Source organism: Rutilus rutilus, assembly GCF_951802725.1.
Source record: "Rutilus rutilus genome assembly, chromosome: 6".
NCBI classification, from domain to species: domain Eukaryota; kingdom Metazoa; phylum Chordata; class Actinopteri; order Cypriniformes; family Leuciscidae; genus Rutilus; species Rutilus rutilus.
Genome location: NC_140214.1, coordinates 13,233,163 through 13,250,666, shown reverse-complemented (window position 1 = coordinate 13,250,666; position 17,504 = coordinate 13,233,163). Strand labels below are relative to the sequence as shown.

General features: G+C 37.7%; 1 protein-coding gene across 1 annotated transcript in view; it reads left to right on the top strand.

Annotated features, from left to right (window-relative positions):
* Window positions 1-17,504, top strand: part of clstn2a (calsyntenin 2a) — a 219,972-nt gene that overhangs the window by 169,459 nt on the left and 33,009 nt on the right. Inside the window, exons 7-8 of the mRNA XM_084410249.1 lie at window positions 1,719-1,976; window positions 5,065-5,186. Of these exons, the coding sequence (XP_084266375.1) occupies window positions 1,719-1,976; window positions 5,065-5,186 (380 nt within the window). The remainder of the gene's footprint in view (window positions 1-1,718; window positions 1,977-5,064; window positions 5,187-17,504) is intronic.

Sequence of the window (17,504 nt, the reverse complement as noted above, 5' to 3'; positions counted from 1 at the left end):
CTCGCCAGTGACCGGAAGTGCCTTACCGGAAGTCTCGCACAAAATACCGTCAACTGGCTGCGTCCGTATTTCCGTTAAAAATAAGGTGAATAAATTACAGAAAATTATGTCAATGGCGGGGAAAGAGTTAATTTATTTAGACAGAAAAGTGTAGAATTTTAATATCGGTAATTTATCAGTTATGAGTCATTAAAACAAAAATAATTATCATATTATTAGTATGGGGAGTATTTTATCCCTGTTTATCCCTACAATTCACCTGACCATATCTCAAGATTTTATTCCTTATATTGCATATCCAACACACTTGTAAATGGGTCATAAAACAATTTTCACGTACCTCAGTAAATCAGTCATTTTAATCTGATGAAAGACTCTTTGAGGCTGATATATCATGAAGTCAAAACCGTTCTGGCACTGATTTGTGAAGCATTAAGTTTGTTGATCTTTTTACTGTCTTGGCTCTCTCTCTCAGTAATAATCATTTCCCCTGTTGGTGGCAGTTGCTTTTGCACAAGCACTCTCTACAGTTAACGGAAATAAGTGTTTATTGTTTGAAAATAGGCATAGTTTTGAAGTGTTTCTGAAATAGACAACAAAGCTGCCAACCCAATATAATATATATATATTTTTTTTTTAAAGCACATCCAAATCATTTAGATAAATATATGCATTATGGGAATTACAAATGTGTAATCATTAGTGCAACCTTGAAACACAGACATTTTCTGTTTATTCTTGACTGGACATTTGATAACATGAGCTGCCACTGAGACTCATGTAGTGCTAGACATTGCTTGCGTAATGAAATCTCATTGACTTTTACCTTTACGGTATTTCTGGAAATGGATCCTCTCAGAAGAGCTCAGATGCTCACTTGGAGACTGGCGGTGAATTTATCGTCCAATATCGATTGGCTGAAATAAATACTGCATAGCTTAAAAGCAGCGGCGCTGCCATATTCTCTCTCGTTTCTGTCTCTCTTTGGGCCTGTGGCAAAGTGAGTGATGTGGAGCTGTGGAATGAGAACACGCTGCTCTGACATCGGCGAGGCTCATCGCTCATTCTGTCCCTCTGTGCTGGCCGTCCTGTCACCCCTGAGTGAGGAAAAAAGATTCAATATCCTCCTGTACTCCCAAATAAAACACGCAGAGAGAGGCATGAGTGAGCGTGGGCAGGAGGGAGGAAGACAGGAGGCTAATCAAAGATTGATAGGTGGCACTGCTCTTGCGTATTTAGGGCATCTGTACTAGACTTGTCCTCAAAGCGAGTGTGCCCACAATTAGTTATATCTCAGAAGTTTCTTATACTGCATGTTTTTAAAGGGAGAGTTCACTCAAAAATGTAAATTCTCTCATTATTGGCACATATTTATGACATATGCTTCCCAAGTGATGATGAAGCCAAACTCGAACTCTTTTAACCCGCATTAGCACCCTTAGCTTAACGTGTCAGAGTGCTGCTAGGCCACGAGCAATGACTTTTATGAGACGATTGCTTTCAGAAATGACATTTCAGTCAGGGTTGAATGTGCGTCTCGGAACCAAATGTTATTTGCTTTTCATCTCTAATTTGATTTGAAGTGTGCTGTATGCACAGTATATTTGAATGCCAGGGCAACTAACATGATTTTAACTCTTTGTGACAGACAGCTTGTAATTTTTCATCGCTCCCTCTCGCAGTAACCTGAACTAACCTTTGTGCTTTTATCTCCACAGGAGCAGCCTCGGGCAGCACAGACCTTCTCCCGGCCCCCAGCGCATCCACAAATTGGACGGCTTCTTTGCTGACTGACAGCGGCCGAGACAGCGACCTCATCTTCAGGTTTGATGGGCGACAGGCGGCCAATATCCCAGAGTGGGTTGTGCCACAGAACTTGACAGATCAGTTTACCATAGCAACATGGATGAAGCACGGGCCAAGTCCTGGACTGAGAGCCGAGAAGGAGACATTGCTCTGTAATTCAGATAAAACTGGTGAGCTTTTTGTTATGTTGTTGACTCAATAGGCATGTGTGAAACACTTATGAGGGGCAGGGTCTTCGACTGAGACGGGTATACATGTAGGGCACTTGCGTTTTCTCTGTGCTTTCTCTCTCTATATAAATATTTTACTAATTTTTAACTAGATATATTAGTATTATTATTACTGTTCAAAAGTTTAGGGTCAGTAAGATTTTTTTTTTTTAACAATGTTTTTGAATGAAGATTCTTATGCTTGACAAAGCTACATTTATTTGATAAAAAATAAAGTAAAATTACAGTAATATTGTGAAATATTATTAGCGTTTAAAACAACTGTTATCTATTTTTTTGGATATATTTTAAAATGTAATTTATTCAAGTGATGGCACATTTTCAGCATCATTACTCCAGTCTTCAGTGTTGATCCAGTGTTGACTCACATGATCCTTCAGAAATCATTGTAATATATTGATTTGGTGCTGATTAGACATTTCAAATTTGAAATTTGTAGTTTTGCGTAATGTTTTGGTGGAAACGTTTTTTTTTTTCCAGTATTCTTTGATGAATAGAAATTTCAAAAGATTTTATTGTTACCAATGTTAATGTATTTACTGTCACTTTTGATCAATTGAATGCGTCCTTGGTGAATAAAAGTGTTATATTTAGTTAAAATATTACTGACCCCAAACCCTTGAATGTTAGTATATGGAGGTGTGAATTTACTAAACAGTTACAAAATGCATAATTGCTTTAGTGAATCAGTCGTTAAAATAAACCTAATAAAGTGGCATTAGCATGCAATAACTTCCTGTGTGTAGGGCCCCTATAGTGCTAAAATATTTTAGATTACGTCTACAGTTTCCAGGTCTGGTGGCCAAGACAAGATGATCAGTTTGGTAGAACTGAAGAGATCAGTGGTACAGATGTGTCAGACTAACCCGAGAAAAGTTTGATCAGTACCATACGATGCCCAGCAGTATTAGGGAGAGAGATTATGGATTAGATCTGGATTAAAGAGTGGTTAAGAACACAATTCTCTGGAGGTTAAAGGGAAACTCTAGCCAGGAAGAAATGCAGTGTGACTGTCAGTGGCCAGTTCTCCGAGACCGAGTGGCCCTGATCGGGGCCGGCTGCTTGGCAGGACTCTTTCGAGTTCATTGATCCCAGGCGTCATGTTGAGTGGGTGTGAGACTTAATCAATTTAACACGCACTAAAAGCAGTCACACGAGAGACATCGGGCAGCGTTGAGGTGAGTAGAGAGGGGCGCCATGTGGAGGAGACGTGGCAGCCACCTTGATCAATGAGAGGTTTCTGAGAAAAAGCATGAAAGCAGTCCAGACATGCTTTGAGCGGAGACACGTGATGGACAGTGGAACATATCAGTGGGAGAAGAGAAATCTAACAATTGTCTCAGATTGAATGGCAGCTCTTTCATGCCCTCCCTGTTAGGATTAACTTTATAACAGATTGACATTTGGTTTGGATCAAGCTGGAAGAAACAGGTTATACCAGTTTAAGGTGGTCAAAACACAGTTTTTTGCAGGTAGCTAGTTGTCACCTCTTTAATCACGATGGATTGAATTCTGGTTTATAGCATTAAAGGGATAGTTCACCCAAAAATTTAAATTCTGTCATAATTTACTCACCCTTAAGTTGTTCTAACCCTGTGTGAATGTCTTTCTTCTGCTGAACACAAAAGAAGATATTTTGAAGAATATGGTTAACTAAACAGTTGCTGGGCCCCATTGACTTCCATAGTATATATTTTTTCTTTTCCATATTCTTGTGTTCAGCAGAATAAAGAAATTCATACAGGTTTGGAACAATTTGAGGGTCAGTAAATGATGACAGAATTTTCATTTTTGGGTGAACTATCCCTTTAAGCTGATAATTATTTTCATGTTATGGCCGATGACTGATAAATAGCTGAATAGAATTTTCTAATATTTAATCTAATTTTTTAAAAATAAATACAACTAAAATAATTTAAAATGCGACTAGTGAATTTAGGCTGCTACAAGTGGATTTAGGCGTCACAATATTATAATGTACTATACAATATGAAAAATTGATATTCATTTTGAGATTTGCTAAAGATTATCATTAATGGTGTTATTCATTTATTACTGTTATAACTTCAAGTGTTAAATGATGGGAAAGGTAAACTAAATATAAAAATAGGGGAAATATGTAGTATGAATATTCAGCAGCCATTACTGCAGTCTTCAGTATCACATGATCCTTCAGAAATCATTCTGATATGCATTTTATTATAAAAGTGATGTGATAATTTCTGCTATTAATATTTTCTGTTTAATGCATTACATTTTTTTAATGCAATTATCTCAGCATTCGTTCATGAGAAAAGCAAGAGCGCAACCGACCAAGGATGGTCCGCATGTAGGGCTATCCTATGATCACCCAGTCTTTAATTTAAGTGCTTTTACACCATTCAAGCGTGATAAAGATGCAAAAGAGAACTCAAATATGTACTGGCACACTGTCTGTGCAGCTCTCTGTGAACGCATACATAGAAAGCCACTTCTCAGACAGCGTGCCAGTAACAATTTGAGTTCTCTTTTGAGTAAAAAAAAAAAAAATCAACCCAACTCAGATTTATGTTAAATTCACTGTTTTTGTTGAGTATCCTCATAAGCACAGTCTAAAATGAGTTGAAGAGTCTTAAATGAACATAACCGTTTGGACGAAGATCGGATGTGTGTATATAGCAATTTATTTGAGTAATGAATGAATAGTACATTTGACAAATCATAGTCAGTTCATCCCTAGTCTATTCCCTTTACAGTTTCTACAATTTCTTTTCATTTCTCTCTATGTCAAGACTTTTCTCCTCATCTGAAGTCTAATCTAATGCAACAGTCTGAACTGGAGTTTTTCGAACATGACTATGCAGTTTTAGACAAGCTCTCGGAGCTAGACATGGAAATTTATAATTTAATCAACAAGAAGTTTTTACTTTGACAACCATTGTGAGTTATTACCTGAGAGTGATGTTTAAAAAAAGAAGTATTTGTCCTGTGTCACAGTGATACGTAATGCATATACAGTAAGCCTTCTCTGTGTTTTGCTTTTTTGCAGAGATGAACAGGCATCATTACTCCCTGTACGTGCACAACTGTCGTCTGGTGTTTCTGCTGAGGCGAGACTTTATTCAGCTGGACTCCTTCAGGCCAGCAGAGTTCCACTGGAGACTGGAGCAGGTGAGGGGCCCCCGGGTGCCTGTCACACATGCCCTTCAACATCACAACCAGCATTCTGATAAACAGGATGGGAAAAATGCCACACTGATCGGGCTCCATTTGTAGTAATCACCTGTGAAGCGAAGTTCGCTCTGTATAATTTTCAATTACCTGTTTTTGAATTATTCATTATCCGTATGACTGATCTTTCCATTGCGACGAGTGATCTGTCACTGGTAAAATGATTATTATCAGAAGGACAAATTGGAAAGCTGACGCAAAGACAGCACTCGCGTTTTCTCTCCCACTGCTTAGTTGGCTCGTATGTGGCTTGTTTGTGTTTGGAAACACACTTGATTTTCTCAAATTTCCAACATTTCCCTTGGCTAATGTTGAGTGCGGACTAATCTTTTGATTGAGAGCACTGTGTGTGTGTGTGTCACCATGCCTCTCAACGTCTGCCAAGGTGAACAGAGAGCCGAGGTGAGACACGTGTAATCAGTATGAAAAGCTCTCCACAGCAATGACCTCTCGCAGTGAACATAATGATAGCCCTTCGCCCACGCCAATCCTTAACCGCAAATTACATGCACATACACATTCTCACATCCAGACGTGCACTAGCGCACACACAACTTCTCAAACTTTTCTGAGCTGCTGTAAATGGACAAAAAGTTAGATGCATATCTATTCAGTAGACAACCATATATGTTGTTGAAATGCTTTTTTTGTTCTTTTCAAATACACAAAACAGGTCGATGCCTGAGAGGCCTTTGATCAATAGTCCAGATCAATTACTGTAAGTAGATCTCTGGAGTGCACCGGCAAAGCAGGTTTTGGTCATAGTCCAAATTCATGTGAGTGCTACAATTTTTCGCAGTTTTTTTTGATCAGCCGAACTATGATGCGAAGAATTTGGCCTCATGAGTTGCATTTGTTTCCTCTCTGTGGCAGTTGTGGTTAAAGATCTGGGCTGGGTGCCGAAAGCTCATACATTTAAATCCCTCATAGGACAAGACATGAGCTTTCGCTTTTGTGCCCTCGAGCGAGGCACTTAACCTCAGGTCGCTCCAGGAGAACTGACCCTGAAAAAGGGGCGTTCACTGACAGCGATTTGCAGTGACAAAGCTATGGGAAGGCATTCACTTTCAGTTGCCGATTGGAGGCTACATAAACAACAGAGACTGTTAGCAATACTGACGTTCAATGTTATCCAAATATGTTGCAATGCGATTGGCCTCGTGATACAGTTTAGCCGTTACTAGCTACTAGCAACCAACAGAACAGCTACTTGGAAAATCGTATTTAAAATCTTTAAGTGTGAGCAACCCTTAATAAGTAAATTGCAAGTCACTTTGGATAAAAGCGAGGTTGGTGGCATCGGAGGTTTGTCTGCAACACTTATTAGCAGGTAAACTAGAAATGTATGAGCAGAACTGTATATTGTGTCACAAATTATCAATACTTATTAAAAAGTTTGGATGGACTGAAATTCTGAGTTCTACACAGAATTTCTGCTATTTTCACTGGTATTTATTGTAGGATAATTTTTATTTTTTTTATTTTTTTTTTTTATATATAATCCAGCCCTTAAAAGGTAGGCCTATATAAAAAAGAAATGTGATTGGTTGCTTTGCATGTCAATTAGGCAATATCTTCCTGTCTAAGTTGGTGGTTCTTTGCCAGAATAAGCTGCAATATTGTTGTCATATTGTTGTCAGGTTTGGCTGCACAAGACAATGTGCAACAAACTTAATTGGGCATAAAAAGTAGATAAGATAAATAACTGTTTAGAAATATTGATATTTATTGCACCTATTTATTGATATTATTTGCTTCCAATATCGGTTTGATACCGATATACATGACTGTGTAAAAGGTTGGGGTCAGTAAAGACATTTATAATGTAACAAAATATTTCTATTTAAAAAAAATGCTGTTCTTTTAAAAATTTCTATTCATCAAACAATACTAGGGATTTCCACAAAAATATTAAGCAGCACAACTGTTTTTAACATTGATATCAATAAGAAATGTTATTTGAGCACCAAATCAGCATATTATGATGATTTCTTTAGGATCATGTGACAATGAAGCCTAGTGTAATGATGCTGAAAATTCAGATTTGCCATCAAAGAAATAAATTATATCTAAATATTTATATCTATATATTTAGATATAATTTATAGGCGTAAGGAAAGAAAATGCCTCTGCACTCAATTGGATAGACCTACAACCAATCAGAGCAACGGAGTAAGTGACGTATGTTTTTCATTCATGTTTCCGATCGACAAATGCCTTGATCGCGGTTGATGTCTTTTATAACAGACGCGATGGCAGAATCTACACATGATGTTTCATAAACAAAGTTCGGGAGGAGCACGTTCAAATAATCAATCCAATCAACTTGTCATCAAACAATTACCATGTCTACCCTATCAGCATGAGAGGAAGCATATATTTATTCACTCTGTCAACTCACCTAACATTCCTTGGAAGTTTTAAGCATCCCTCCACTCACTCTCGGCTTGTTCTTCCACAGCCTGGAATACGGGGGGAGTACTTTGGGTTCGGGCCGAATACCGAGCCCGGAGCCTCTCCTCGGACAGTCGCCAAATATGCATTTATTCTATCTGACTTATTTGTAAGTGTGAACTCTTGAAATCTCAATTCTCCAGCGGCAGTCGTCTTTGTTGTAAACGAATTCAACCCAAGCGCTCTTTGGTGACGTGGATTATTGCGTTACTTTTGATCACCTGTCCATCATCGTATAAAGCCCGCCCTGACAATTTGATTGGTCCGAACAACTTTTGTTCGGGCATAATAGCTCCTCAACGGATCCAGACCAGACCGAACTTCCCGACCAAAAATTTTTGTGGGCGGGGCTAATTTCGGCTGGCATCCAGTGACACTTGGTGACACTTCTTTCAAAATTTTTTTTTTTTTTAATAGAATAATATAAGACAACATGACATGCAATCCCAGTTTTTATATATTTGGAGCTATATAAACCATAAGTTGTGTATGGGTTTTTTTTTTTTTACCAGCATATGATTATTCTAGGGAGGCGTAAAGTCAATGTTCACTGCAGTTATAATGACAATAAACAAACAGCTCAGACAGACTACTGGTTCTGCCTCAGTGTTCTTGACGGCTGTACTTAGTTTGTTACAGGTCAGAGAAAATGTGCTCCTTTCAAAGCTTCGGCTCCTTTCCCAGGGCCAGGCAGAGCTCAGCAGGTGATGAGGAACACAAGTAAACAATATGGGGTCAGTAGACAGGCTGCCATAAAACAATGTCAGCTGCAGAAGGAGCCGCGCTATACCTACAATCCTGTCAACATCCACCACATAAAACACTGTAACACTGTAAGCAAAACGTCTGACTTCCACACAGCTGTTGGTTTGCTTTCTCACATATATGCTGTGATATTCTCTGTATATCTTTTTTGTACATTTATCTTTCATGGCCACTTTGTTGATTTTTGTAGGGAGGAGTATTTCTTCCCATCTGATATCTGCTTGTAAATGAAAGCGCGTGAAAAGGCGAGAGCGAGAAAAGGTGTGAAAGAGCTTGTTTACACTTCAGTGCATTTTCTCTCTTCCTGTTTTTCCTGCCATGTACCTCTTCTCCAGCATGGTTTGATAATGGTGTCTCTCCAGCTTGGAGGCGGTAAACAGAATATGCTCGCCTTGATCTCGGAGCACAGCACAGCTCTGTTCCCAACATGAGACACATCTATTTTTCTTTCTTTTCTCTCTGCCCTACCTCTGACTACTTGCCATTGATACCTAAACAACAGATTATCCTGTTGTAAATGTCATCGTAGTTAGTTTGGCTTTTTCTTTAATCCCATCAAACAAACTTTTGACTCTTGGCATAACGTCTGGTCCACTTTGCAGTTTATTCTGGCCAAGAACAGCCTACTTAGACAGGAAGAAAGGGTAAAGTGACCAGTTTGTTGTTTTATGTGACATTTAGGGGTGGGTTATTCTAAAATCAGTGGAACATATTTTATTGTACTGTACAGACTGTTATGTCATCAGACATTAAAAACACACAATTAAGAGACACCGTTCTCTTAAGGATGTTTAGTAAATGTAAACAAACATAAAACTTCTACAATGTTTATCTCAAGTGCACCTAAAATCTTAGATAGGTTTTGCTTTTCTGTATGTACACTACCATTCAAAAGTTTGGGGTTAGTAAGATTTTGTTACGATTTTAAAACCTTTACTTTTGCATTACAAAATATTTCAAATTTCAAATTTCTATTTCAAATAAGTGCTGTTCTTTTTAATGTTCTATTCATCAAAGAATCCTGAAAACAAAACAAAACTGTATGATAGTACACACACACACACACACACACACACACACACACAAAGCAGTACAACTGTTTTCAATTTTGATGATAAGAAATGTTTTTGAGCACCAAATCAGCATATTAAAATGATTTCTGAAGGATCATGTGACTCTAAAGACTGGAGTAATGGCTGCTGAAAATTAAGCATTACTATGTCAGAAATAAATTACATAAAAAAATATTTTAATAAATGCAGCCTTGGTGAGCATAATAGATTTAAAAAAAAAAAAACACATTAAAAGATTCTTACAGACCCCAAACTTTAGAGTGGTTGTGTCAATTATTTATCTTATTTTAAATTTTTATTTATTTATCTATTTTAACTGCTTTTTATCCTGTACCTGCCATGAAAATAGGGATAGATGCTGAGAACAACCAAATGTAGTATACATCAAATTAATAAAAAGTAATAGGTAATTATTACTCATAAAACAAAGATAAATATTCAGGGTTTCCTCATATAACTATTTTACTTGATACCAAGTGCTTCCAATGCCACTGACCAAATTATGGCAAATCCAGTGACTAAAGCCTCTGTTATACTCCAGTTTGGACGCGTACACAACAGCTGCGCACAGCTCGGACGCGGACTACTTGTATTTATACTTTCTGCTGAGGTCTGCTCGGTGAACGCGTTCAACGCATGCGCAGTAGATCGGTCTGGACAGTATAATCGATACTATTTTTTATATTTATAGTTTATATTTGCATTTATGTCAAAACCTAGACACTTTCAAACATCAAAATGACATTTATTAATATGTATTCGTGTCAAAATGACATATAAACATCTTTTCCTATTCTATTTTGCCTGGAAACGCTTCCAACAGGCTTGCGTCAAAAATAGGCACTGGTTCTATTTCTAGCATGCACACGTTTTCCGTTTTTTCAAATTTGGCGTCCATGTTATTTCCATCTCTTTCGCGGTTTTAACCTAATGAACGCGTGCCCTTTTGTCCGCGCGGTCACAAAAACTGGGAGGCACGCGGCTGTCCGCAACGAGCCTCCGCGCGCACCCCCGATGACGATTTTTACGTCACGCGGACCCTCGCGGACCCTCGCGGACCCTCGCGCCCTCGCGGTCGCGGAAAGTATCACAGAGGCTTAATTCTTCCACTAAAGCACCCACTGTATCAACCCAGATCTTTGACACAATTTTACTATATTCAATGCCACAAACTTCAATATTCAGTAGGGGTGTAACAATATATCGTGTCACAATATATCGCAATACAAAAATGCAACAATATATATCGTGTATACGGTGTATAGTAACAATATGTATTGTGGATAGTTCACCCAAAATAAAAATTACTGTGTGAGAAAAAATTTAAGTTTACAGAGTTTTAGTGTCAGCACTACATTAAACTACTATATATAATGCTGAATATAATGTATAATAATGCAATGGGGGAATATATGTGGGTCCTGATAATGCCAAATGTCTTATGTTACCAGTAAAAAGTGTCTGACAATATTTTAAACATATCTAGCCAGTGACAGAGTGAAAGCATATTCATCTGAAATAATTATGTATTTTCAGCTTCAGAATCATGAATATTGTTATTCTGGTGTCACCATTGTCCTGTGCATTGGGTCTCCAGCACCAAGTCCAAGCCTATTCATTTACACCCACAATGTAACACCAAATTTAGCATTTTAATCAACAGTAAAAAAAATTGTTAGCCTTTTATCATGTGTCTTGGAGAATCACAATAATATCGTATCGTGAGTTCAGTGTCGCAATATGTATCGAATCGTTACACCCCTAATATTCAGTGATTATCCTCACCAAGCGCTCTTTAAAAGCAGGAATGCAAAGTTGCTGCTTGTGATTTTGACTAGATTTTTGCCATTATTATGCGTGATATACATCAGATGATCAGTGAATGGTCCATAAGAGGCCGTGTTATAGGCTAAGATTATGTGAACATGCACATTTTTGATGTTGTGTCAGGTTTTTTTGTGCAATGAGACCCACAGACGCACAGCTTGCTAATACCGTAATGTGAGAATGTCACGTTGCACAAGATGCTTGTCGGCTGAGTGAAAGGACGTGAATGTGTTTGTTGTCGTGAAGTGAGGGAGGGGCCGCAGGTGCTGTGGTATTTCTGTCACTATGGCAGAGAGCTGATCTAAGGCACCTGCAGACCATTTGATTGACGCTGCGGTCTCCACCCCAGCCTAGCGGCCTGCGGCAATGTGAGCGTCGTGTTCTATTAAGGACCGGACATTGATCTAGTCAAATAGCTTTGCGGTGATAGCACAGAAGAGACACTTTAAGTTGGAGAGAGAGGAAGAGGGAAAAAACACACTGAGTGTTGGCTATTGGGCATCTCATCCAAATGCTGCTCTTTGCAGTCTCATCAGCACTCTGAGAGGACACTCAATGGCTTCCGCTGCAACTCCATTTAGCCCTATTGATTTTGCAATCTTCCTCACACCTGCCTCTTTAGCTCACACCCCCCCCCCCCCCCCCCCCCCCCCTCTCTTTTCGTTGAGAGGAAAAGAATGATGGAGAGGGAGGGAGTGATGCCAAGTGAGAGGAGGGAAATACTTGATGGGGTTTATTCTATACTATTTGTCATTTTTATTGCTCACTTACTAACTTTGTTTCTCTTTGTCTCTCTTTCTATAACCAGATGGATTAGATGTACGAGTTTCAGAGGAATGCCTTTTAGATTATTGTTGTTGAAAGGAATGAACTAAAAATGAAATATTTTATCATTTATGTTGTTCCAAACCTGTTTGCTGTTATTAGACTTTTTTTCAAATATTTTATACAGCTTTTTGCCATCCATAGTGTGTATCTGTAAAGTTCCCAAAAAAGCACCATAAAATAGCTGTAGTTCATATGACCTGTGCACTTTTAATTAAGTTCTTACAATAGGTTTGTGTGAGGAACAGATCAAAATGTAAGATTCTGTCATCATTTTTTTCACCATCACTTCATTCCAAACCTGTATGACTTTCTTTCTTCTGTGGAACTCAAAAGAAGAAATTTAAAAAATAATAATTTTAATTCTCTCACTGTAAAAAATTTCTAACCCTCCCAAATCAAAATTTTCAAGTGACCGATAACATCTAAATTTTTCAATTGGCCCAAGTGAAATTCTGTAAATTTCAATTGGCCCAAGTGAAAATCTGTAAATTTAATTTGATAATTTACAGAATTTCACTTGGGCCAATTGAAAAATTTAGATGTTATCGGTCACTTGAAATTTTTGATTTGGGAGGGTTAGAATTTTTTTACAGTGGCTGTATAGATCAGAGTTGCCCCAACTTTTTACTATAACAATTAAATTTGATTGAGGGCTGTGGGCTGAAAGTAAATGTTGATTTATATCCAATTATATTGTATTTTAAAATAAAATGTATTTAGTTTATTCTCTACATTTCTAAATTCAATGCAAAAAAAGAAAGAAAAGTATAACAAAAAGATAAATAAAAAATGAAGAGATGATTCAATGGCATGGTTGTGATATGGTATGGCAGGCAAAACCAAAGGTCATCCCCTCCCCTCACACTGTAAAAAATTTCTAACCCTCCCAAATCAAAAATTTCAAGTGACCGATAACATCTAAATTTTTCAATTGGCCCAAGTGAAATTCTGTAAATTTAACTTAATAATTTACAGAATTTCACTTGGGCCAATTGAAAAATTTAGATGTTATCGGTCACTTGAAATTTTTGATTTGGGAGGGTTAGAATTTTTTTACAGTGCGCAGCGCATAGTTCATCTGGTATTTTCGAACAGGCAAGACTTTTTCTATTAAAATGAGCAATGCATCTTGAACAGTTGCACTGAATTAGAGCAATAAAAATAAGCCATCATTTAGTTTTTCCCCACAATGGCCATTAAACAGAGACTTATGGAAGCCATCCATGATCTCTCAGCAGATCTATGAAAACATTGTTCAAGACGCAAGGCAAATCATCTGTTAATGGCTCTTCCAACACTGGCCTAAATCAATAGTCAAAGATTTGTTTGCATCAACACTTCTGCTCATTGATCAGAGATGTGTGTGTGTGCATGTAACCAAGGGTCTGTGCGTGGCTCACCTCGACCAATCGGTACGGGCGCAGAAAAGCCTAAGCAGGTATGTAATTTATCTCTGTCTCGCTCAGATCATCGACCCGCACAACTGCGGCAGAAAATGACACCCCGTCCTGTCAATATGACATTCATTGCACGCTTATCTACTCACAATTACATGCACCACATCTGTGGCTTCCTTCGGCGATGCATTTAAGAACCTGTATTGTTTTGTGTTAGATGGATTGCGCTTCATGCATGACCGCTTTAATGAATACATGAAGACTTATAATGAGATCTCACAGAGGAAAGCGTGCAGCTTATCGAATGCTGTAAAACTTAAACTATAGACAAACAGATGAGTCCCTCTGGTGCTTAAAGCTAATTTAAATCTGGGGAGGAACTCGTGTTGTTTGATTTTCCAGGTGCTTATATTTACAGCAAATACACTTAACTCTTGTCTGCTGCTTGCCAAGAATGTGAAAAAAAGTCAATGTATAATCACAATTATTTTATTATAATGTCTGCATTGTTGCTTCCAAAGGCTGTAGGCAAAATGCAGGATTTTGAATGCTACATTATGTTATGACATATCACAAATTATTGTCTATATCATTGAAAGTTCTGCTTTTGAATCATTGTTATTTGTTTGCCAAGTCCAGCCTGTTTGACAGTTCTTCTGATCATTTTAAACAGAAGCAAGTCTTCCAGGTGTGGAAGATCACATTGATTGAAAGCCCAAAAATAAACAATCAGATACTTTTTCAAATGCAAATGATGCTCAGAATGCTTTCTCAGACACAGTGAAGGATGTCATTCAGATGGGAACCAAAGTGAGGCATTTGTCCAATGAAAATTAATCTTTGCTTCATTAAATTATATTATATTATATTATATTATATTATATTATATTATATTATATTATATTATATTATATTATATATTAGGCCACAGTTGTTTTGTTTTTTTATCTTTACTTACTGTATATGGCAACAAAAACACAATGGAGAGATAAATGAAACTCGAAATGTGAAATACTTTCCATTAGAATTTAAATGAATTGAAACGTCATTCACTCCTTAACATGTTCTTATTATGCATATAAAGAATAGGGGAAGGAATTCGGGAAGTCAGAAAAGTTACAAAACTATTGTGTTTTGTATTAGCTCTAAGCCTGAATTTGTATTCTTTTTCTTTTCATGCCTTGCGTCTTGCCATAATCAAAGCCTATTGTGATGTACCTGAAGGCGGCTTTTCACTGTGAAATAATCATGAGCCTCTGAATAATGCATCTCTACAGCTCTGTTTCCACATTAGCTGAACAAATTTTGCTCATCTATCAGCGCCAGGCACCACCGCCTCTTCTTACGACAATACACTCTTCCATAACTTTCACCTAAAGCTGGTCATGAGAGAGGTAGAGAAAGTGAGGGAGAGTGTAAAAATCACATCACCTGACTTTAATCTACACCATTTCTTCTTTTGCTTCTTTTTTATTTTTGACATTCCAAATATAGCAGCACCAAATATTCACAGTCTGATGTTCTTTTTTTGGGTGGAGGGAGGTGGTGTTTATGTTCTCTCTCCCTCCTACCATGTTTTGCTTCAAAGTAAATTTTGTTCTCCACTCCACCAGGAATACTTTGCCTAGAGCTCTGGAGACACAAAAAGAATACCAATTATCTTTTCGTAAGAACTATCTGATCGCAATTTCAGTGGCTTCTGATGCACATATGTTGAATCTTTGCACACATATGTTGCGTTAAAGGGGTCATGAATTGAGAAATCAAAATGTCCTTGAGCTTCTGACATAATAAGAGATCATCATACTATAAGAATATCCTGTAAGTTTCACAACTGAAAACCCAATAAAACAGCTTTTATTGTAACCAAGCCCAGAGAAGGACTCATTGTGGAATGTGCCTATCTATATCATAGATAGGTGAAAGACCACCTCTGCAGAAGAAAAACAACTTCTTGTTCATCTTTGCAAGAAGAGCGAAGAAGGGAAGAGCGATACAGGATCACTGGACTAAAAATAACATTACCTTCCAAAGTATCCTAATGCTTGGAATGTGGTCTGTCTCAGTTGAGCATTATTTATTTGTATCCGGTACATTTCACTGTGGATTCTTTGGTAAATCAGTCACAATTTCGGCGCAGGCTTTGCAATCAGACTTTTGAGATATGGTAATGTGACAACATGTAAGTAAAACTGCGTTAATTCTAATGACTGATCTGTGACCAGTGTTTTCTGATATGTAATGATTCATGTTGCTACAGTCGTTTTATATATACAGTATGTTTTTTGTCTCTGTCAGTAAATCAAACCTGTGACTAAACGGTCAACTTCAAATAGTTTTTCTGTGTAGGATGAAAATAATCTGTTATTTTAACTGTGATTAAATTATATATAGAGAACAATCAAAGAACGCTCCCTTTACAATTGCTGGAGCTGTCAATCAAACAGCGTGAGTTTATCAGTGACTTAAAGGGGTCGCACACCGGATGAGAAGCGTAGCGCCGTGCCGCGTCGCGTCTAGGACAACTCGAGGTATCGCACACCGGACGCACATTTTCTCAGTTTATGGCCAGCAATATTGTTATGTGTAAGGACATCATGGAATTAAGATAATGTCTGTACTATGTTATGATTGTACTGTACAATTATATACAATCGTTGCTAAGTCTGCAATCTGAACACTTTACCTCAGAGCGGTCGTTAACTGAATGAATTGAGAATATCACCTGAAAATCCGATAACATCAGCAATTTGTCATCTACGCAGCTGATTTCTGTAATTGAATGTAAAACTTAATGTATATTGCAGCACAGGGTGAAGTCAGTATATACATTAACGACGATTTGAGACAAATAAATGTAAATTTAATATGAAACTATGTAAATGGCGCTCTGTGGCGCGGCACGATTTTGAACGAGGTCCTGAGCCGTAGCTGGGCGCCGCGGACAGACGCTGAATGGCGCCGCCGGTGTGTGTACACTGATAGAGAATAATGTGTTCGAATTTTAAAGACATGGCGCTGCGCTTCTCGTCCGGTGTGCGACCCCCTTTACTCTCGCCAAAACTCCCGTTATAATCAACGAATCTCTTATTTGCATTGTGTTTGCACTGTTAGTTATGATGAAAGCATTCATGAGAGTGCAGAAATTGAGCTACAATGAGGAGATCACTTCATTCATGCGCTCAACATGTCTGTGATCAGCTACAAAGCTCACCACTGCAATCTTTCATGCCACGGTCTAAATATAATGCTACAGATCTAAATATAGAGAGAATAATATCAGGATTAGTTAACCTTGATAGCTGTAATAGTAAAAATGTGGTAAAAGTTTACACTGAAGTTGCACAGCGGACTTCAAACAGAGCGTTCAAATCTAGGACTAAATCTAAAATCAGGTTAGGAAAAATGCCTCTTATTTCTACATTTATTTTTATTTACAATTTTTTATGTAAAAATCATACTAACGTTATAAGTGCACCCCAGGAAACAATGAAGTTCATGACCCCTTTAACTTAAAGGTAGGGTAGGTAATCATTTTTCTAAAAAAAAAACATTCCAAATTTGTTTAAACTGTCTTTATATACCAATACATAATTAAAATGTAAGTACTCTGAAAAAGAAAATATAAAAATCGAGTGACTGTAGACCTTTTAATCTGCAATAAACACAGCTCATTATTTCCATTCACTCCACCCCCTCCCTTCTGAGCTCCTTCCAAAGCCACGCCCCCAAAACACATGAACGCGCGACGCCAAACGCTCAGGCTGGAACAAGACGCATTTATTACCTGAGACGAATGGAGAGGAAGGAGCGCAGTACATACAGTGACATCATGTCAGAATCACATGTAATAAAATACCTAACTTTATCACTATGAATATAAACAAATAAGATTTCTTTTAGTACTCACTATC